The following is a 23,232-nucleotide window of genomic DNA, read 5'->3' on the forward strand; positions in this document are numbered from 1 at the left end:
TGTGAAGGCCATAGAGAGGGTGCAGAAGAGATTTACTAGAATGGTTCCAAGGATGAGGGACTTCAGTTATGTGGAGAGACTGGAGAAGCTGGGATTGTTCTCCTCAGAGCAGAGAAGGTTAAGGGGAGATTTGATAGAGGTATCCAAAATTATGAACAGTTTTAACAGAGTGAATAAGGAGAAACTGTTTCCAGTGGCAGAAGGGTCAGTAACCAGAGGACACAGATTTAAGGTGATCGGCAAAAGAGCCAGAGGCGACATGAGGAAACATTTTTTTGTGCAGTGAGTTGTGATGATCTGGAATGCACTGCCTGAAAGGGTGGTGGAAGCAGATTCAATAGTAACTTTCAAAAGGGAATTGGATAATTACTTGAAGGGAAAAAATTTACAGGGCGACGGGGAAAGAGCGGGGGAATAGGACTAATTGGATAGCTCCTTCAAAGAGCTGACAGAGGCACGATGGGCTGAATGGCCTCCTCCTGTGCGGTACCTACTATGATATGATGACATTATGATGATGCATCTTACTAACATGTCTGTTTTGACAGGTGAAGGAAGCTTTTATGAAGAAGGTCAGCTTATCAGCGACTGGTTACTTCAAGTAAGTATGACTGTTAATTCTAACTGAGCCTATACATTGGTAGATAGCCCTGACCGAGCAGAACCTTAGGAAAAGTGAGGCAGTGACCACATTATGGTACGGGCTCAAATCAGCCCAAGGCCAGAGTGCAGCACACCCACCCCACCAAGGTTCAGAAGAGCAGGGAGAGACGATAAGGTAAATAAGGAACTAGTGGTTAGGTGACAGCCTGATTAGGTATTAAAAGCCTTATATTTAGGAGGAACAGGAGACTGAGGAAGGTCAGGGGTTCCACAGATCCTGGGAAAGAACGTGAGAGTAGGAGATGGAGCAATGAAGTCTCAACTGATTGACTTACGTTGATGCTTGTGAGACAGTAATCCAATATCATTGTCCAGCATGCTTTGTGAAATAGGCTAACTGAGGGCAGCAAAGGCTCATGGGCGTGATTATCACTTAGAACTACAAACAGAGCTTTTGGAAAGTTACAGACTTGTTGCGTTCATGGGAACAGGAGTGTGTTATCAGCTTCAAGGTCTGAAACGTCTTGTGATGAAATGGCCTTGTGGTTTCTCACCTCCATTGTCTGGTGGATGAGATAAGAATTAGAGACACATCTCTACATGGAAAATGATGGTGTCGTGCAAGCATGTTAAATAGGATGAAAGGGGGTGGGAATGGTGACAAACACAATATAAGAACAGCCAAAGACCCCAGTTAGTTAGAGTTCTCAAAACTCCGCGACGTAGGGCTGATATGAGGAAGACTGACCACCTTCTCCTGGCATAGGTTTGTCTGTTTAGGCAAACCAACGTATGTCTTATATCATCGCTAGTATTGTTTTAAACCAATGTATGTCTTATATCATCGCTAGTATTGTTTTAAACCTATGTATGTCTTATATCATCGCTAGTATTGTTTTAAACCTATGTATGTCTTATATCATTGCGAGTAAATTGTAGTTGCATTTATGTTTAGGTAGGTGAATGAAACTATCTCTTTCGAGTTCAGTGGCATGGATTATTTATTTAAAGAATACGGAGTGGAGGAGTAAGATTTAAACAACTCTTATTGTTTAACAACACTCACAATGCTTTACCAAATGAAGCAGTTTTACAAGGTGATTAAACTCTCCATCACGCCCTGGGACGCCAGGGGCCTGGGCACTGGGAAAGGAGCACGAGGTAGATCCAGAGTCATCGTCACTGGGACAGGAGCATGAGGTAGATCCAGAGTCATCGTCACTGGGACGGGAACACAAGGTAGATCCAGAGTCATGGGCACTGGGAAAGGAGCACGAGGTAGATCCAGTGTCATAGTCACTGGGACAGGAAAACAAGGTAGATCCAGAGTCATGGTCACTGGGATAGGAACACGAGGTAGATCCAGGGTCATCGTCACTGGGACATGAACACGAGGTAGATCCAGAGTCATGGTCACTGGGATAGGAACACGAGGTCGATCCAGGGTCATCGTCACTGGGACATGAACACGAGGTAGATCCAGAGTCATCGTCACTGGGACAGGAACACAAGGTAGATCCAGAGTCATCGTCACTGGGACAGGAACAAGAAGTAGATCCAGAGTCATCGTCACTGGGACAGGAGCATGAGGTATATCCAGAGTCACGGGCACTGGGAACAGGAACACAAGGTAGATCCAGAGTCACGGGCACTGGTATAGGAACATGAGGATATCCAGAGTCATCGTCACTGGGACAGGAACATGAGGTAGATCCAGAGTCACTGGCACTGGGAACAGGAACACAAGGTAGATCCAGAGTCACGGGCACTGGGACAGGAACACAAGGTAGATCCAGAGTCATCGTCACTGGGACAGGAGCACGAAGTAGATCCAGAGTCACGGGCACTGGCAACAGGAACACGAGGTAGATCCAGAGTCATCGTCACTGGGACAGGTGCACGAAGTAGATCCAGAGTCACGGGCACTGGCAACAGGAGCACGAGGTAGATCCAGAGTCATCGTCACTGGGACAGGAACAAGAAGTAGATCTAGAGTCATCGTCACTGGGACAGGAGCATGAGGTATCCAGAGTCACGGGCACTGGGAACAGGAACACGAGGTAGATCCAGAGTCACGGGCACTGGTATAGGAACATGAGGATATCCAGAGTCATCGTCACTGGGACAGGAACATGAGGTAGATCCAGAGTCATCGTCACTGGGAAAAGAACACGAGGTAGATCCAGAATCATTGTCACTGGGAACAGGAACACGAGGTAGATCCAGAGTCACGGGCACTGGTATAGGAACACGAGGTAGATCCAGAGTCATTGTCACTGGGAAAGGAACACAAGGAGATCCAGAGTCATCATCACAGGGAAAGGAACATGAGGTAGATCCAGAGTCATCTTCACTGGGACAGAAACATGAGTTAGATCCAGAGTCATCGTCACTGGGACAAGAACACGAGGAAGATCCAGAGTCATTGTCACTGGGACAGGAACAAGAGGTAGATCCAGTGTCACGGGCACTGGGACAGGAACACGAGGAGGTCCAGAGTCGTCACTGGGACAGGAGCATGAGGTAGATCCAGAGTCATCGTCACTGGGACAGGAGCAAGAGGTATATCCAGAGTCACAGGCACTGGAATAGGAACAGGAGTTAGATCCAGGGTCCTGGACCATAAGGAACATGGGGTAGAGTCTACTCAATAGGCAGAAAAGACATATACATCGCCAATATCCATAACAATGGGCCACAATTTGCTGTAGCAGAGCAGTTGAGTCGAATGGGCCTATACTCTCTGGAGTTTAGAAGAATGAGAGGTGATCGCATTGAAACATATAATATTCTGAGGGGGCTTGACAGAGTAGATGCTGAGAGGATGTTTCCCCTGGCTGGCGAACTAGAGGACACAGCCGCAGGATAAAGGGTCGGCCATTTAAGACTGAGATGAGGAGGAATATCTTCACCCAGACGGTTGTGAATCTTTGGAATTATCTATCCCATAAAATCCCGTGGATGCTGAGTCATTAAGTATATTCAAGGCTGAGATGAATAGATTTTTGGTCTCTGGTGGAATCAAGGGATATGGGGATAGGGCAAGAAAGTTGAGGTCAAAGATCAGCCATGATCTGATTGAATGACGGAGCAGGCTCGAGGGGCCGTATGGCCTACTCCTGCACCTATTTCTTATGTTCTTATGTCATGGCGTCTGCCGTTAGTTAGACTTTCCCTTGCACATTTAGGTTTTAAAAATTTTTACGTGGCAAGTTACTGAAAGTGTGAGCTGATAACGTCGCAGGGAGAGAAACAGGGCATCTGGGACTTGAGTGAACAGGGCAAGCAACTGGGTATCTCCTTAATCTATCAGATTGAAGGATTGGGAAATTACCAGTGCAAGGACTGAGAAGGAAGTGTAAATTAGAGTGGGTGAATTCAATGTCAAATCAGGTACAGAAAGAAATAAAGAGAGGGAAAGAAAGATTGGATTAAGAGAAAGACAGAAAGGAAAAGTAAAAAAAATTAAGATTTTACATTTTTTAAATCTCCAACAATTAAACCCTGAAGGAATGAGACTGCACACTTGTAATAGTTAATTTTCAGTGCCAGAGAGGTTGACTGGCAGTAATTAACACTTATCATGTCGTTAAAAGGATACTTAGACTGAAATGGACAAGACTGAACTTTCTGTGGTGAGTTTAGTTTGTATCCACTGGGCAAATACAGGAACTTCACGCTGTTCAGTGCATTTCAATGGTGAGGCAGACAGTGAGATGCTGTTTTCACGAAGCTAACACGGGAGGGGCGCATCTCGGACAGCAACTTCTGGATATTTGAGTTTAGCCGCACATCTGCCCCTCGCCTGAAGTTGCTGTACCGTTTACACATCGATAACAGCGAGGGCCATTAGCCTCACCGTTATTTTGACAGTAAATTATGGCCCAAATTAAAACAGCCACTATGACCTCTCTTTGACCTGTTAGGCGTGCTGCTCAAAGTGTTTCGTTTGGCCTACTGCTGCTGCAGCCCACCCCCCCGCCCAAATCCATTTATTGGGTTTAGTAGTTTTAGCGAAAGGGAAGTTGAAAAGTATCTGGTCACCAGCAGCCTCCCAGCTTCTAACTCTGTTCTGCTGGGAATTGCATTAAACATTTTTAAGGCTTCGATGTAACTACTCCTGTGGTCGTTAATGAGGCCAATGTGAGACTGAGCTCGAAAGTAAAAGGATGTGTGTATTGGTCACTTTAGGGGCGAGGATTTATTCATGGACTGGGAGAAAGGTGAAGGAACAGTGGGCAGCTACATGACCTTCGGAGTTGCCTGTTCTGAGGTGGAGATCGACTGCCTGACAGGAGATCATAAGGTAAACAGGAGGGATGGGAATAGGAGCCAGAGATTATAGGAGGAGGGGGAATCTGATGAATAATACGAACAATCTATGAGGAAAGGTTAACGAGGTTGGGTTTGTTGTCTTTGAAAATGAAAAGAGAATTCAAGATGAGGCAGTTGCAGTTTTGAAGGTTATGAAGGGACTCTCCCTGGGGTACAGGTCCCCTCCTCTCCTGAAGGTGCTGACTCTCCTTGGGGTACAGGTCCCCTCCTCTCCTGAAGGTGCTGTCTCTCCCTGGGGTACAGGTCCCCTCCTCTCCTGAAGGTGCTGACTCTCCCTGGGGTACAGGTCCCCTCCTCTCCTGAAGGTGCTGTCTCTCCCTGGGGTACAGGTCCCCTCCTCTCCTGAAGGTGCTGTCTCTCCCTGGGGTACAGGTCCCCTCCTCTCCTGAAGGTGCTGTCTCTCCCTGGGGTACAGGTCCCCTCCTCTCCTGAAGGTGCTGTCTCTCCCTGGGGTACAGGTCCCCTCCTCTCCTGAAGGTGCTGTCTCTCCCTGGGGTACAGGTCCCCTCCTCTCCTGAAGGTGCTGACTCTCCCTGGGGTACAGGACCCCTCCTCTCCTGAAGGTATTGACTCTCCCTGGGGTACAGGTCCCCTCCTCTCCTGAAAGTGCTGACTCTCCCTGGGGTATGAGTCCCCTCCTCTCCTGAAGGTGCTGTCTCTCCCTGGGGTACAGGTCCCCTCCTCTCCTGAAAGTATTGACTCTCCCTGGGGTATGAGTCCCTTCCTCTCCTGAAGGTGCTGACTCTCCCTGGGGTATGAGTCCCCTCCTCTCCTGAAGATGCTGACTCTCCCTGGGGTACAGGTCCCCTCCTCTCCTGAAGGTACTGACTCTCCCTGGGGTACAGGTCCCCTCCTCTCCTGAAGGTACTGACTCTCCCTGGGGTACAGGTCCCCTCCTCTCCTGAAGGTGCTGTCTCTCCCTGGGGTACAGGTCCCCTCCTCTCCTGAAAGTATTGACTCTCCCTGGGGTATGAGTCCCCTCCTCTCCTGAAGGTGCTGTCTCTCCCTGGGGTACAGGTCCCCTCCTCTCCTGAAAGTATTGACTCTCCCTGGGGTATGAGTCCCCTCCTCTCCTGAAGGTGCTGACTCTCCCTGGGGTACAGGTCCCCTCCTCTCCTGAAAGTATTGACTCTCCCTGGGATATGAGTCCCCTCCTCTCCTGAAGGTGCTGACTCTCCCTGGGGTATGAGTCCCCTCCTCTCCTGAAGATGCTAACTCTCCCTGGGGTACAGGTCCCCTCCTCTCCTGAAGGTACTGACTCTCCCTGGGGTACAGGTCCCCTCCTCTCCTGTAAGTATTGACTCTCCCTGGGGTATGAGTCCCCTCCTCTCCTGAAGGTGCTGACTCTCCCTGGGGTATGAGTCCCCTCCTCTCCTGAAGATGCTAACTCTCCCTGGGGTACAGGTCCCCTCCTCTCCTGAAGGTACTGACTCTCCCTGGGGTACAGGTCCCCTCCTCTCCTGAAGGTACTGACTCTCACTGGGGTACAGGTCCCCTCCTCTCCTGAAGGGCTGACTCTCACTGGGGTACAGGTCCCCTCCTCTCCTGAAGGTACTGACTCTCACTGGGGTACAGGTCCCCTCCTCTCCTGAAGGGCTGACTCTCACTGGGGTATGAGTCCCCTCCTCTCCTGAAGATGCTAACTCTCCCTGGGGTACAGGTCCCCTCCTCTCCTGAAGGTACTGACTCTCCCTGGGGTACAGGTCCCCTCCTCTCCTGAAGGTACTGACTCTCACTGGGGTACAGGTCCCCTCCTCTCCTGAAGGTACTGACTCTCACTGGGGTACAGGTCCCCTCCTCTCTTGAAGGGCTGACTCTCACTGGGGTAAGGGTCCCCTCCTCGCCTGAAGGCGTGACTCTCACTGGGGCCTGGATCCCTTCCTACACAGAAACATAGAGTAGGCCATTTGGACCTTTGAGCCTGCTCCGCCATTCAATGTGATCATGGCTGATCCTCTATCTCAGTACCATATTCCCGCTCTCTTCCCATACCCCCTGATGCCTTTTTTGTCTAGAAATCTATCTATCTCCTTCTTAAATATATTCAGTGACTTGGCCTCCATAGCCTTCTGTGGTAGATAATTCTACAGGTTCACCACCCTCTGAGTGAAGAAATTTCTCCTCATCTCAGTCCTAAATGTCCTACCCCGTATCCTGAGACTGTGACCCCTCGTTCTGGACCCCCCCAGCCAGGGGAAACATCCTCCCTGCATCCAGTCTGTCTAGCCCTGTCAGAATTTTATATGTTTCAATGAGATCCCCTCTCATTCTTCTAAACTCGAGTGAATACAGGCCGAGTCAACCCAATCTCCCCTCATATGACAATCCTGCCATCCCAGGAATCAGTCTGGTGAACCTTCGCTGCACTCCCTCGATGGCAAGTATATCCTTTCTTAGGTAAGGAGACCAAAACTGCACTCAATACTTCAGGTATGGTCTCACCAAGGCCCTGTATAACTGCAGTAAGACATCCTTGCTCCTGTACTCAAATCCTCTTGCAATGAAGGCCAACATACCATTTGCCTTCCTAACTGCTTGCTGCACCTGCATGTTTGCTTTCAGTGACTGGTGTACAAGGACACCCAGGTCCCTTTGTACATCAACATTTCCCAATCTATAACCATTTAAATAATACTCTGCCTTTCTGTTTTTCCTTCCAAAGTGGATAATTTCATATTTATCCACGTTATACTGCATCTGCCATGTATTTGCCCACTCACTCAACTTGTCTAAATCGCCTTGAAGCCTCTTTGCATCCTCCTCACAACTCACAACCCCACCTAGTCGTCAGCAAACTTGGAAATATTACATTTGGTTCCCTCATCCAAATCATTGATATATATTGCGAATAGCTGGGGCCCAAGCACTGATCCCTGCGGAACCCCACTAGTCACTGCCTGCCATCCCGAAAAAGACCCATTTATTCCTACCCTTTGTTTCCTGTCTGTTAACCAATTCTCAATCCATGCCAGTATATTACCCCCAATCCCATGTGCTTTAATTTTGCACACTAACCTTTTATGTGGAACTTTATCAAAGGCCTTCTGAAAATCCAAATACACTACATCCACTGGTTCTCCCTTATCTATTCTACCAGTTACAGCCTCAAAAAACTCCAGTAGGTTTGTCAAACATGATTTCCCTTTCATAAATCCATGCTGACTTTGTCTAATCCCGTTGATATTTTCTAAGTGTCCTGTTATCACATCCTTTATAATAGACTCTAGCATTTTCCCTACTACTGATGTTAGGCTAACCGATCTGTAGTTCCCTGTTTTCTCTCTCCCTCCTTTTTTAAATAGTGGGGTTATATTTGCCACCCTCCAATCTGCAGGAACTGTTCCATAACCTATTTTGGAATTTTGGAAGATGACAACCAATGCATCCACTATTTCTATGGCTACCTCTTTTAATACTCTGGGATGCAGATTATCAGGCCCTGGGGATTTATTGGCTTTCAGTCCCATTAATTTCTCCAGCACTATTTTTTTACTAATACTAATTTCCTTTAATTCCTCCTTCTCACTAGACCCTTGGTTCCCTAGCATTTCTGGGAAGTTATTTGTGTCCTCTTCCATGAAGACAGAACCAAAGTATTTGTTTAATTGTTCTGCCATTTCCTTGTTCCCCATTATAAATTCTCCCGTTTCTGACTGTAAGGGACCTACATTTGTCTTCACTAATCTTTTTCTTTTTACATACTTGTAGAAGCTTTTACAGTCTGCTTTTATGTTCCTTGCAAGTTTACTCTCATACTCTATTTTTCCCCTCTTAATCAATCTCTTGGTCCTTTTTTGCTGAATTCTAAAGTGCTCCCAATCCTCAGGCTTGCTACTTTTTCTGGCAACTTTATACAACTCCTCTTTGGATCTAATACTATCCTTAATTTCTTTTGTTAGCCATGGTTGGGCCGCATTTCCTTTTGTATTTTTGCATCAGAAAGGAATGTATAATTGTTACAATTCGTGCATTCGTTCCTTAAATGTTAGCCATTGCCTATCCACTGTCATGCCTTTTAATGAAGCTTCCCAATCTATCATAGCCAACTCACTCCTCATACCTTCATAGTTTCCTTTGTTTAGATTTAGGACCCTAGGTTCAGATTGGACTACTTCACTTTCCATCTCAATGAAGAATTCCATCATGTTACGGTCACTCTTCCCAAAACAACCCCGCACAACAAGATTATTAATTAACCCCTCCTCATAGCACAATACCCTATCTAGGATAGCCTGTTCCCTAGTTGGCTCCTCAATGTACTGGTCTAAAAAACCATCTCATACACGCTCCAGGAATTCATCCTCCACAGTATTATTGCTAATTTGGCTTGGCCAGTCTATATGTAGATTAAAGTCGCCCATGATTTCTGTCGTACCCTTGTTACATGCATCTCTAATTTCCTGTTTGATCCCATCCCCTACATTACTACTACTGTTTGGAGGCCTATAGACAACTCCCACCAGTATTTTCTGCCCCTTGGTGCTTCTTAACTCCACCCAGACTGATTCTACATCTTGATTTTCTGAGCCAATATCCTTTCTCATTATTGCTCTGATTTCATCCTTTACTAACAACGCCAACCCACCTCCTTTTCCTTTTTGCCTGTCCTTCCTAAATATCGAATACCCTTGGATATTCAGCACCCAGCCTTGGTCACCCTGCAGCCATGTCTCCGTAATTGCAATTATATCATATCCGTTGAAATCTATTTGCGCGCTGTTAATTCGTCTACCTTATTACAAATGCTTCCTGAAGATGCAGATTTTCATTGGGGTTCAGGTCCCCATCCCTCCTGAAGGTGTTGACTCTCACAGGGGTACAGTCCCCTCCTCTCCTGAAGCTGCTGACTCCCACTAAGGTACAGTCCCCACCTCTCCTGAATTACATAGAATTACTTGGAACGTACAGCACAGAAACAGGCCATTTGGCCCACCTGGTCCATGCTGGTGTTTATGCTCCACACGCGCCTCCTCCCACCCCTCTTTATCTCACCCTAACAGCATAACCTTCTATTCCTTTCTCCCTCATGTATTTACTCAGAGGGTTGTGAATCTTTGGAATTCTCTACCGCAGAGGGCTGTGGATGCTGAGTTGTTGAATATATTCAAGGCTGAGATCGATAGATTTTTGGACTCTAAGGGAATCAAGGGATATGGGGATGGGGCAGGAAAGTGGAGTTGAGGTTGAAGATCAGCCATGATCTGATTGAATGGCGGAGCAGGCTCGAGGGGCCGTATGGCCAACTCCTGCTCCTATTTCTTATGTTCTTCCCCTTAAATGTATCAAGAAATGATGCTAATCCACAACAATCGAGCAGTTTCCGATCATTTTAACTCACGAGATGTGTGTTCTGAACTCTCTCAGGTTATTTATATAAAACAAGATACCAACGAGTTAGCGAGTAGTTTGTTCTTTTCACTGCCGAGTTTGCTGAATGTCTGGAGACTGAACTCCTGTCTGTGGCTCACCTCTCACTCTCTCCTCTCACCTGTGCCAAGAATCCAGAGCCACAACAACCAGGAGAGGTACCCGGAGAGAATTACAGCCACACAGACTTACCCGAGCTGCTCAGAGGAGAGTTATAGGATCATTAGGAACAGGAGGAGGCCATTCAGCCCCTCGAGCCTGTTCAGCCATTTAATCAGATCATGGCTGCTCTTCAGTTTGAACACTGGGTAACAAGCAGCAAATCTAGAAATGATCACATCATCGGAACAAAGTGTTGCAGTTTATTAGACCGGGAAGTACCAGGCTGTTGTCAATTTTGGATAAATTATTACGGGGAAACACATGCCACCATCCTGGTGCTTTGTGATTGTGCTTTCTTTTGTTCTTATAGCAACCCTGTTACAATGATGCATAAATATATCTTAAAAAGACAGCATAGAAAATTTAACGTGACTCAATACCTCAGATATCACCACAAATATCCATTCAGAAATCTCCAAAATTGTAGGTCTACAAAAATAAATGGGAAACTTAAATAAAGTTTTTGATATAGTCACTTGTACAAGATTATTTTCAATCTATTTCATACAAAGTGTGTGAATTGCAAATAGCAAATGATCTCCTGAAGACATGGACTCTCCCTGGGGTACGGGTCCCCTACTCTCCTGAAGGTGCTGACTCTCCTGGGGTATACTCCCTCCTCTCCTGAAGGTGCTGACTCTCCCTGGGGTATACTCCCTCCTCTCTTGAAGGTGCTGATGCCCCCTGGGGTATGGGTCCCCTCCTCACCTGAAGGTGCTGACTCTCCCTGGGGTATACTCCCTCCTCTCCTGAAGGTGCTGACTCTCCCTGGGGTATACTCCCTCCTCTCTTGAAGGTGCTGATGCCCCCTGGGGTATGGGTCCCCTCCTCACCTGAAGGTGCTGACTCTCCCTGGGGTACGGGTCCCCTCCTCTCCTGAAGGTGCTGACTCTCACTGGGTTATGGGTTCCCCATCTCTCCTGAGGGTGCTGACTCTCACTGGGGTATAGTCCTTCCTCTCCTGAGGGTGCTGACTCTCACTGGGTTACGTGTCCCCTCCTCTCCTGAGGGTGCTGTCTCTCACTGGGTTACGTGTCCCCTCCTCTCCTTCAGGTACTGTCTCTCACTGGGTTACGTGTCCCCTCCTCTCCCGAGGGTGTTATCTCTCACTGGGTTACGTGTCCCCTCCTCTCCTGAGGGTGCTGGCTCTCACTGGGTTACGTGTCCCCTCCTCTCCTGAGGGCGTTATCTCTCACTGGGTTACGTGTCCCCTCCTCTCCTGAGGGTGCTGGCTCTCACTGGGTTACGTGTCCCTTCCTCTCCCGAGGGTGCTGTCTCTCACTGGGGTACAGGTCCCCTCCTCTCCCGAGGGTGCTGTCTCTCACTGGGGTACAGGTCCCCTCCTCTCCCGAGGGTGCTGTCTCTCACAGGGTTACGTGTCCCCTCCTCTCCCGAGGGTGCTGTCTCTCACTGGGTTACGTGTCCCCTCCTCTCCCGAGGGTGCTGTCTCTCACTGGGTTACGTGTCCCCTCCTCTCCCGAGGGTGCTGTCTCTCACTGGGTTACGTGTCCCCCCCTCTCCCGAGGGTGCTGTCTCTCACTGGGTTACAGGTCCCCTCCTCTCCTGAGGGTGCTGTCTCTCACTGGGTTACGTGTCCCTTCCTCTCCCGAGGGTGCTGTCTCTCACTGGGGTACAGGTCCCCTCCTCTCCCGAGGGTGCTGTCTCTCACTGGGTTACGTGTCCCCTCCTCTCCCGAGGGTGCTGTCTCTCACTGGGTTACGTGTCTCCTCCTCTCCCGAGGGTGCTGTCTCTCACTGGGTTACGTGTCCCCTCCTCTCCCGAGGGTGCTGTCTCTCACTGTGTTACGTGTCCCTTCCTCTCCCGAGGGTGCTGTCTCTCACTGGGGTACAGGTCCCCTCCTCTCCCGAGGGTGCTGTCTCTCACTGGGGTACAGGTCCCCTCCTCTCCCGAGGGTGCTGTCTCTCACAGGGTTACGTGTCCCCTCCTCTCCCGAGGGTGCTGTCTCTCACTGGGTTACGTGTACCCTCCTCTCCCGAGGGTGCTGTCTCTCACTGGGTTACGTGTCCCCTCCTCTCCCGAGGGTGCTGTCTCTCACTGGGTTACGTGTCCCCTCCTCTCCCGAGGGTGCTGTCTCTCACTGGGTTACAGGTCCCCTCCTCTCCCGAGGGTGCTGTCTCTCACTGGGTTACGTGTCCCTTCCTCTCCCGAGGGTGCTGTCTCTCACTGGGGTACAGGTCCCCTCCTCTCCCGAGGGTGCTGTCTCTCACTGGGTTACGTGTCCCCTCCTCTCCCGAGGGTGCTGTCTCTCACTGGGGTACAGGTCCCCTCCTCTCCCGAGGGTGCTGTCTCACACTGGGTTACGTGTCCCCTCCTCTCCCGAGGGTGCTGTCTCTCACTGGGTTACGTGTCCCCTCCTCTCCTGAGGGTGCTGTCTCTCACTGAGTTACGTGTCCCCTACTCTCCTGAATGCTCTGGCTCTCACCGGGGAACAGTTCCATGGGTGGTGGATGGCCTTTTCTCCATCTCTTGCAAGTGCCTGTCCATTTATGAACTGGGGCTACAAAGACACAGGCTCAATATTATCACTTTTTGTTTTTTCTAATAAATGGAAATAGTCCACGTGAACTGGGCAGAAGCCCTGGGTTCAATCCTCAGTCTGTGCTGATCTCAGCCAGGGCTCCTGATCACTAGCTAGTGACTCCTGCTGAGAAGTGTGGGTACCAGGTGCAAAGAGGCTGGAGTTTAGCTGTGATGTCCTCTCATAGTCAGATATCCTGCATCCACACACTATCTACAGTCACACATGAGGAATGGCCAAGAGGATAAGGTACCGTAAGGGTCCCCAGCAAGAATCAGCCTTCAGGAGAGGAGGGGAAAGGGAAAAAATCAATGAAAGTAAAGTTTAGATTCCCGGAAACCAAAATGTAAAAAAATAGCCGAATATATCAACAACATCTAGCAAATGGTAATGACAGCTACAGCTATAAAACACAGGCAGTGAGATATAAAATCTCATAAAATATCCCCAGATCATTCTGAATGCAGCATAGATCCTTCCGCACCAACTGCAGGTAAAAACAGTGGGTGAAGTTCAGCCAAGAATCTTAAAATTAGAGCCAGGCCATTCCGGAGTGAAATCAGGAAGCACGTTTTCACACACAGGGTAGTAGAAATTTGGAATTCTCTTCCCCCAAAATAGGTTGTGGATGCTGGGGGTCAATTGGAGCTTTCAAGACTGAGATTGATAGATTATTGTTCCGTAAGGATATCAAGGGATGTGGAGCCACGGTGGGAAAATGGAGTTGAGGTGTAGATCAGCCATGATCTAATTGAATGGCGGAGCAGGCTCGAGGGGCTGAATGGCCTCCTCCTGTTGCTAATGTTCCTAAGATATGTTTGGGTGTTTCTGGGATCCGAGCATGATTCAGGCTTGAACTCCCCTCATGTTTCTTTGCTGAGCTGAGCACAGGTCATATTTAATTCCAAAGCCCAGGACAGGAGATTTGGACAGTGGTCTCCAGAGTCCATACTCAGTGAAGCCCACTAACAATTGGGTTTCTTGCTTTGCAGAATATCAGGACGGACATTGTGATGGATGCGGGAAGCAGCTTAAATCCAGCTGTGGATATTGGACAGGTAGGTCACGCACGGTTTGTTGGAAACAGTTAGTGGAACTGACTGAAGGCGGCAACAATATAAGGAGAGGACGTATCTGTCTCCTGATTTTGATGGTATCCTCCCAAGATTTCCGTGCTGTAGGCTGCCAAGGGTATTAGCTGCGGAGTCTCACGATTTGTGGAGAGGCGGTATTACAATTTGCTCTCCATGGTGAGTTTGGGAGGCAATTGGAACCTGAACATTAACAAACGGCTGATGAAGGGCCTTACAGGGAGGCTGCTGCTTTCATCCACACTAAATCACGGATCAGATCAAAGCTCTCGGTCCTGCCACATCCAGTCGTGAATGGTGGTGGACAATTAATCAAATAATGGAAGGAGGAGGCTCTGTAAACATCCCCATCCTCAATGATGGCGGAGTCCAGCACGTGAGTGCAAAAGACAAGGCTAAAGCGTTTGCAACCATCTTTAGCCAGAAGTGCCGAGTGGATGATCCATCTCGGCCTCCTCCCGATATCCCCACCATCACAGAAGCCAGTCTTCAGCCAATTTGATTCACTCCACGTGATATTAAGAAACGGCTGAGTGCACTGGATACAGCAAAGGCTATGGGCCCCGACAATATCCTGGCTGTAGTGCCGAAGACTTGTGCACCAGAACTAGCTGCGCCTCTAGCCAAGCTGTTCCAGTACAGCTACAACACTGGCATCTACCCGACAATGTGGAAAATTTCCCAGATATGTCCTCTTCACAAAAAGCAGGACAAATCCAATCCGGCCAATTACCGTCCCAACAGTCCACTCTCAATCATCAGCAAAGTGATGGAAGGTGTCGTCGACAGTGCTATCAAGCGGCACTTACTCACCAATAACCTGCTCACCGATGCTCAGTTTGGGTTCCTCCAGGACCACTCGGCTCCAGACCTCATTACAGTCGTGGTCCAAACATGGACAAAATAGCTGAATTCCAGAGGTGAGGTGAGAGTGACTGCCCTTGACATCAAGGCAGCATTTGACCGAGTGTGACACCAAGGAGCCAGAGTAAAATTGAAGTCAATGGGAATCAGGGGGGAAACTCTCCAGTGGCTGGAGTCATACCGAGCATTGGTTGCTGGAGGCCAATCATCTCAGTCCTAGGACGTTGCTGCAGGAGTTCCTCAGGGCAGTGTCCTCGGCCCAACCATCTTCAGCTGCTTCATCAATGACCTTCCCTCCATCATAAGGTCAGAATGGGGATGTTCGCTGATGATTGCACAGTGTTCAGTTCCATTTGCAACCCCTCAGATAATGAAGCAATCCGTGCCCGCATGCAGCAAGACCTGGACAACATCCAGGCTTGGGCTGATAAGTGGCAAGTAACATGCGTGCCAGACAAGTGCCAGGCAATGTCCATCTCCAACAAGAGAGAGTCTAACCACCTCCCCTTGACATTCAACGGCATTTCAATTGCCGAATCCGCCACCATCAACATCCTGGGGGGTCACCATTGACCAGAAACTTAACTGGACCAGCCATATAAATACTGTGGCTACAAGAGCAGGTGAGAGGCTGGGTATTCTGCGGCAAGTGACTCACCTCCTGACTCCCCAAAGCCTTTCCACCATCTACAAGGCACAAGTCAGGAGTGTGATGGAATACTCTCCACTTGCCTGGATGAGTGCAGCTCCAACAACAATCAAGAAGCTCAACACCATCCAGGACAAAGCAGCCTGCTTGATTGGAACCCCATCCACCACCCTAAACATTCACTCTCTTCCTCACCGGCACACAGTGGCTGCAGTGTGTACATCCTCAGGATCCACTGCAGCAACTCGCCAAGGCTTCTTCAACAGCACCTCCCAAACCCGCGACCTCTACCACCTAGAAGGACAAGGGCAGCAGGCACATGGGAACAACACTGCAAATTCCCCTCCAAGTCACACACCATCTTGGAAATATATCGCCATTCCTTCATTGTTGCTGGGTCAAAATCCTGGAACTCCCTACCTAACTGCACTGTGGGAGAACCTTCGCCACACGGACTGAAATGGTTTAAGAAGTTGGCTCACCATCACCTTCTCAAGGGCAATTAGGGATGGGCAATAAATGCTGGCCTTGCCAGCGACGCCCACATCCCATGAACGAATTTAAAAAAAACTCAATCCCAGAATTTGATCATCTTTACCAGAGGAATTATTTTTGAAAGAGTTCCTTAGTATCAGCAAGTATAAATGTATGTCTATCGGGTGGATGCGGTAAGGATGTTCCCAAGGATGGGTGAAACTAGAACTAGGGGGCATAATCTTAGAATAAGGGGCTGCTCTTTCAAAACTGAGATGAGGAGAAACTTCTTCACTCAGAGGGTAGTAGGTCTGTGGAATTTGCTGCCCCAGGAAGCTGTGGAAGCTACATCATTAAATAAATTTAAAACGGAAACCGACAGTTTCCTAGAAGTAAAAGGAATTAGGGGTTACGGGGAGCGGGCAGGAAATTGGGCATGAATTTAGATTTGAGGTTAGGATCAGATCAGCCATGATCTTATTGAATGGCGGAGCAGGCTTGAGGGGCCGATTGGCCTACTCCTGCTCCTATTTCTTATGTTCTTATGTTCTTATAGTATCAGTCCTTCAGTTATTGGTCACAATATAGCCCTCTCTTGCAGATGTGACAGTCAACGGATTCACCATTCCACATTTCGCTGGTCTACCCAGGTGGGAAGGGCTGTTGGAGCTGGAATTTAGTGCTCTTCCAGCTCCTCCTCTTGTTTTTCAGTGAGAGAAAGGAAGAGGAATGCAGTTGGGTTAGCTGGCGTCAGTCCAATAACCACTCTGCAAGGTTCCAATGAAGCTATCTGTCACGATGCAGGTTTTATTCCATTGTTATTGGGGTGTCCAACTGCCTACAGTGGTGTCACTGAAGTCAGGTGTCACTAGAGAACAAAGGAATAGCGAATTCAGAGTCATGTCCCATCAGTGTGTTGGAGAATTCATTAAAGTGCCATTCAACCTGCCTGGACTTTGGCTTCAATGAGTTGTGAGAGACACTGGTGTGTGCATGTGCAATGAATGATGCGCGCAAATGGCAATCATGTCAGTGTGGCCCAGGCTTGGACCCAGGCTTTTGTTAGGGAAGAATATGGAGCCAGGATTCCTGCTCCTGGTCATTATCCAGTGACTCCTGCTGGAAAAGGTGTGCATGTGGATAAAAGGTGAGGTTTGGATCAGGATTGGTTATGTTGAATAGCCTCTCACAGTCTACCTTCATGGGTTAAAAAAAAGGCCACCTGACTGAGGTATTGAGGGTTCCAAATGAAGTGTCAGCCCTGGCTAAGTGGGTAACACTCTTGCCACTGAGTTAGAAGGTTGTGGGTTCAAGTCCCACCTCTAGAGACATGAGCACAAAATCTAGCCTTATACTTCAGTGTAGTACTGAGGGAGTGCTGCACTGTCAGAGTTGTCGTCTTTTAGATAAGACGTCTGCCCTCTCAGGTGGACGTAAAAGATCCCATGGCATTATTCTGAAGAAGATCAGGGGAGATCTCCCTCGTGTCCTGGTCAATATTTATCCCTCAACCAACATCACTAAAACAGATTATCTGGTCATTATCACATTGCTGTTTGGGGGATCTTGCTGTGTTCAAATTGGTTGCCACATTTCCTACATTACAATAGTGACTACACTTCAAAAGTACTTCATTGGCTGTAAAGCGCTTTGGGACGTCCTGAGGTCATGAAAGGTGCAAAAAAATGCAAGTTCTTTCTTTCTTTAGAAGGATCATTTAGAGCATAATCTTTGTGGCTGAGTAAAATCGGTTAAGTATTGATGTGAGTGATGCATATTCAAATTGATAATCTCTCACTTCCACTGTTTTACAGATTGAAGGTGCTTTTGCTCAAGGACTCGGGCTTTTCACCATGGAGGAGCTAAAATATTCTCCCAAAGGGGTGCTTTACACACGGGGTCCAGCCCAGTACAAGGTCCCTGCTGTTTGTGATATTCCAGAACAGTTGAACGTGTCTTTGTTATCAGGATCCCGGAATCCAAAAGCCATCCACTCCTCCAAAGTAAGTTCCAGATACCGAAACTGGGGCAATTAGGAACATAGGAACAGGAGGAGGCCATTCAGCCCCTCGAGTCTGTTTTTTTTTATTCGTTCACGGGATGTGGGCGTCGCTGGCAAGGCCGGCATTTATTGCCCATCCCTAATTGCCCTCGAGAAGGTGGTGGTGAGCTGCCTTCTTGAACCGCTGCAGTCCGTATGGTGACGGTTCTCCCACAGTGCTGTTAGGAAGGGAGTTCCAGGATTTTGACCCAGCGACAATGAAGGAACGGCGATATATTTCCAAGTCGGGATGGTGTGTGACTTGGAGGGGAACGTGCAGGTGGTGTTGTTCCCATGCGCCTGCTGCCCTTGTCCTTCTAGGTGGTAGAGGTCGCAGGTTTGGGAAGTGCTGTCGAAGAAGCCTTGGCGAGTTGCTGCAGTGCATCCTGTGGATGGTGCACACTGCAGCCACAGTGCGCCGGTGGTGGATGGGGTGCCAATCAAGCGGGCTGCTTTATCTTGGATGGTGTCGAGCTTCTTGAGTGTTGTTGGAGCTGCACTCATCCAGGCAAGTGGAGAGTATTCCATCACACTCCTGACTTGTGCCTTGTAGATGGTGGAAAGGCTTTGGGGAGTCAGGAGGTGAGTCACTCGCCGCAGAATACCTAGCCTCTGACCTGCTCTCGTAGCCACAGTATTTATATGGCTGGTCCAGTTAAGTTTCTGGTCAATGGTGACCCCCAGGATGTTGATGGTGGGGGATTCGGCGATGGTAATGCCGTTGAATGTCAAGGGGAGGTGGTTAGACTCTCTCTTGTTGGAGATTGTCATTGCCTGGCACTTATCTGGCGCGAATGTTACTTGCCACTTATTAGCCCAAGCCTGGATGTTGTCCAGGTCTTGCTGCATGCGGGCTCGGACTGCTTCATTATCTGAGGGGTTGCGAATGGAACTGAACACTGTGCAGTCATCAGCGAACATCCCCATTTCTGACCTTATGATGGAGGGAAGGTCATTGATGAAGCAGCTGAAGATGATTGGGCCTAGGACACTGCCCTGAGGAACTCCTGCAGCAATGCCCTGGGGCTGAGATGATTGGCCTCCAACAACCACTACCATCTTCCTTTGTGCTAGGTATGACTCCAGCCACTGGAGAGTTTTCCCCCTGATTCCCATTGACTTCAATTTTACTAGGGCTCCTTGGTGCCACACTCGGTCAAATGCTGCCTTGATGTCAAGGGCAGTCACTCTCACCTCACCTCTGGAATTCAGCTCTTTTGTCCATGTTTGGACCAAGGCTGTAATGAGGTCTGGAGCAGGAGGTGGAGAACGAGGAGGAGGGAGAGCAGGAGCAGGAGGTGGAGTTTGAGCAGGAGGTGGAGAAGGAGCAGGAGGTAGAGAACATGGCTGATCTGTATCCTAACTCCATTTACCCGCCTTGGTTCCATAACCCTTAATACCCTTGGCTAGGAAAAATCTATCAATCTCAGATTTATAATTATTAATTGAACTAGCATCGACTGCTTTTTGTGGTAGAGTTCCATACTTCCGCTACCCTTTGTGTGAAGAAGTGTTTCCTAATTTCTCTCCTGAATGGCCTGGCTCTGATTTTAAGGTTATGTCCCCTTGTCCTAGACTCCCCCACCAGTGGAAAAAGTTTCTCTCTTTCGACCACATCAATTCCTTTCAGAATCCTACTAACCTCAAACAAATCACCTCTTAACTTCTACATTCTAGGGTATACAAGCTTAGTTTATGTAATCTCTCCTCATAATTTAACCCTTGGACTCTGGTAACATTCTGGTGAATCTGCGCTGCACTCCTTCCAATATATCCTTTCTAAGGTGTGGTGCCCAGAACTATACACAGTACTCCCGATATGGTCGAACCAGGGCTTGGTGTAGCTGTAGCAAAACTTCCTCCCCTTTATATTCTAGCCCCCTACATATAAAGGCTAACATTCCATTAGCCTTTTTGATTATTTCTTGGACTTGACCACTGCATTTTAGTGATCTGTGTCCATGGACCCATATATCTCTTTGGACCTCCACTGTTCCTAGCTTTTCACCATTTAAAAAATATTCACATCTATCCTCTTTTGGTCCAAAATGGATGATCTCACACTTACCTGAATTGAAATCCATCTGCCACAATTTTGCCCACTCACTTAATCTATCAATGGCTCTTTATATTTTTATGCTCCCGTCTACACTACGCCACCAATCTTTGTGGCATTGGCAAACATGGATATGTAGCTCTCTATTGTGCTATCTAAATCATTAATAAATATCGTGAATAGTTGAGACCCAGCACAGATCCTTGTGAGACATCACAAGTCACTTCATTCCAATTCGAGTACATACCCATTATCCCTACTCTCTGTGTTCTATCGCCTAACCAGGTCAGTAAATTGCCTTCAATTCCATGAGCTTTAATTTTAGCTAACAGTCTCTTTTGTGGAACCTTATCGAATGTCTTTGGGAAGTCCATATAAACTACATCCATAAACATTCCCCTGTCTACTACTTTAGTTGCTTCCTCAAAAAATTCAATCGGGTTCGTTAGAAATGACCTACCCTTTGCAAATCCTTGTTGGTTCTCTCTAATCAGCTCAAATTTCTCTAAGTGCTCAGTCACCCTGTCCTTCATTATAAATTCCAATAACTTCCCCACAACCGATATTAGACGAACAGGTCTGCCATTTCCTTATTTTCATTCGCAATATTACCTGCATCTGTTTTTAAAGGGCCCACATTACCCTCGACTACCCTTTCTCTTCTAATATAATTGTAAAAAACTTTTTGTGTTAATCTTGATATCCCTCGCAAGTTTCTTTTCATATTCCCTTTTTGCACCTCTTACTATCTTTTTTGTCTTCCTCTGCTGTTCTCTGTTTCTCTCCCAGTCCCCTGGATCTACACTATTCTTTGTACTTTTGTACGCTCTTTCCTTTAGTTTTATTTTATCTCCCACCTCTTTTGTCGACCATGGCTGTTTTATTTGGTCAGTAGAGCTCTTGCCCCTGAGGGGTATATACTGGTCCTGTATTAAACTAAATTCTTTTTTGAACACCACCCACTGTTCGTCTGTAGTTTTACCCAGTAACAGTTTTGACCAGTTTGCTGTCATCAGTCTCTGTCTCATCCCATTAAAGTTAGTCTTACCAAAATCTAGAATGTTAGTAACTGTGTTATGTTTCTCTTTTTCAAACCTAACATTGACTTTGATCATATTATGATCACTGTTAGATAAATGTTCCCTTACTGTTAGACTATTAACTAAGTCTGGCTCATTACTTATTACTAAATCTAGTATGGCCTGCCCTCTCGTTGGTTCGAGAACATATTGCTCCAGAAAACTATCTTGAAAGCACTCAAGAAATTCACTACCTTTCTGATTTGAGCTACTCTGCTCTTCCCAATCTATATGAAAATTAGATTGGACTGGGAGTCTGTGTCACACTAGGTTACATGTGTATATGTAACTTTGCTTAGATACTTAGAGCTCAGTGAGTAATGCCAATGTGGAACTGAGCTGCAGAGCAGAAGTTCCCAGGTTTATGTCCCAGTCTGCGATGTTCGGTAATGTCATCTGGGGTAGCGGTAGGAGAGCTACAATTGGGCTCAGCACCCCTGGGCTCGAGAGGGAAAAGCTGCAAATCTAACAGTCATGATCACTGCTGGAAAGAGATAGAGTGAGAAAGAGAGAGCGAGCGAGAGAGAAAGAGAGCGAGAGAGAGTGTGTGCGTGTGTCTGGCCAGCAGATGAGCAGAGAATCAGACTTGGCCATGATACATTCCCACGGTCAAATAGGCTGCTGCCACCAGGCTCATGTATAACAAATGGCCATTTGGGTGAGGTAGTGGAGTAACCGTATTATCACATTGGAGTAGGAATTAGCTGCTTCAAAGAGGGATGAATTGAAGAAGTAGGTATTGGTCCACAGCTTCATAAACCTCCTTTATTTCCCTTTAAACTCTAGGGTTTGGGTGAGCCAGCTGTGCTTGCCGGCTGTTCCGTGTTTTACGCCATTAAGGATGCAATCGCAGCAGCAAGAAAAGAGACGGGTTTAACGGGGACTTTCACTTTGAACAGTCCTTCCACCCCAGATCGGGTTCGCATGGCATGTGTTGACCAGTTCACTAAGATGGTAAGGCGGGCATTTTTGTTTTATCGCGGGTTTCTAATTATCGCAACACATTTGGTTCTGGCTATATCTCCTAGCGTCGTCGTCCTCTCTCATTGCAGGTTCCAGTCAGTGAGCCCGAATCCATTCCATGGGCCATCCTTGTGTGAACGACACTCGAGATAATGTCTCCACCCAGTAATACTGCTGCTACATAAGGCATTGCACGGTAAATCCACTGACACTTAGTGATCGAATCAACCGGACACACAACAGTTGGCAAAAGAGACCAGGCATCGTATAATCAGCTTTCAGAAGAGCATCACTGAATAAAATGAATGAATATCGAATGTCTCATTGTGGACAACCATATCTTGGTTTATATCTAGAGTCTCACTCTATTTCCTTGGTTCTTATTTTGTACTAAACTTCTTAGAAGTTTGAAGTATCAGAGATATTATACGGGGGGTGGAGAATTTACTCAATTTTACAAGCTGTACAATCTTATCCAATTACTCTACTAATTACTGTATTTGCTCGGATTCACTGGATAATTGAGCATATCGTAAGCAGTGGCTTTCATTAAGATTAAATTCTAATTTGTATTCTCAAAGACTGTCCAATCATTTTCCATGTCTGCATTCTGTTCCTAGTCATTGGTTTGGTGGTCACTTTTTTGTAGACCAGGGGACATTGGGTTGATTTGAATGTCTTCACACAAAGAGTGCTTGGGACATAGAACGGACTTCTGGGTAATGGGGTGGAGGCGCACACACTTGGAATCGTTTGCCGACTGTGATGAGGCGACAGTAGGATGCACCTCCCTCAGGTATCTATCTTGTGATCTGTGTTACCAAACTTCCCCACAGAAACAAAACAAGCCCCACATAGGCCTTTTTAAATTAAAATAATAGGGGTGACACTGAGTTGCCTCAACGTCACCAAACAAAAACATAAAATCAAATGCCCGAAGGTACCACTAATATAATAAAATAAACAAAAGGTCCAAATAAAATGACATGCTTAATGAAGCAACCGAAGA

The 23,232-nt window shown here is 47.5% G+C and overlaps 1 protein-coding gene across 1 annotated transcript in view; it reads left to right on the forward strand.

Annotated features, from left to right (window-relative positions):
* Positions 1 to 22,803, forward strand: part of LOC137309690 (aldehyde oxidase-like) — a 122,287-nt gene extending 99,484 nt beyond the window's left edge. Inside the window, exons 13-18 of the mRNA XM_067977757.1 lie at positions 549 to 601; positions 4,795 to 4,909; positions 13,999 to 14,064; positions 17,899 to 18,087; positions 22,047 to 22,214; positions 22,313 to 22,803. Of these exons, the coding sequence (XP_067833858.1) occupies positions 549 to 601; positions 4,795 to 4,909; positions 13,999 to 14,064; positions 17,899 to 18,087; positions 22,047 to 22,214; positions 22,313 to 22,360 (639 nt within the window). The 3' untranslated portion in view covers positions 22,361 to 22,803. The remainder of the gene's footprint in view (positions 1 to 548; positions 602 to 4,794; positions 4,910 to 13,998; positions 14,065 to 17,898; positions 18,088 to 22,046; positions 22,215 to 22,312) is intronic.
* Positions 22,804 to 23,232: the final 429 nt, after the last annotated feature.

This window comes from Heptranchias perlo, unplaced genomic scaffold (genome assembly GCF_035084215.1).
Source record: "Heptranchias perlo isolate sHepPer1 unplaced genomic scaffold, sHepPer1.hap1 HAP1_SCAFFOLD_177, whole genome shotgun sequence".
Lineage (NCBI taxonomy): Eukaryota > Metazoa > Chordata > Chondrichthyes > Hexanchiformes > Hexanchidae > Heptranchias > Heptranchias perlo.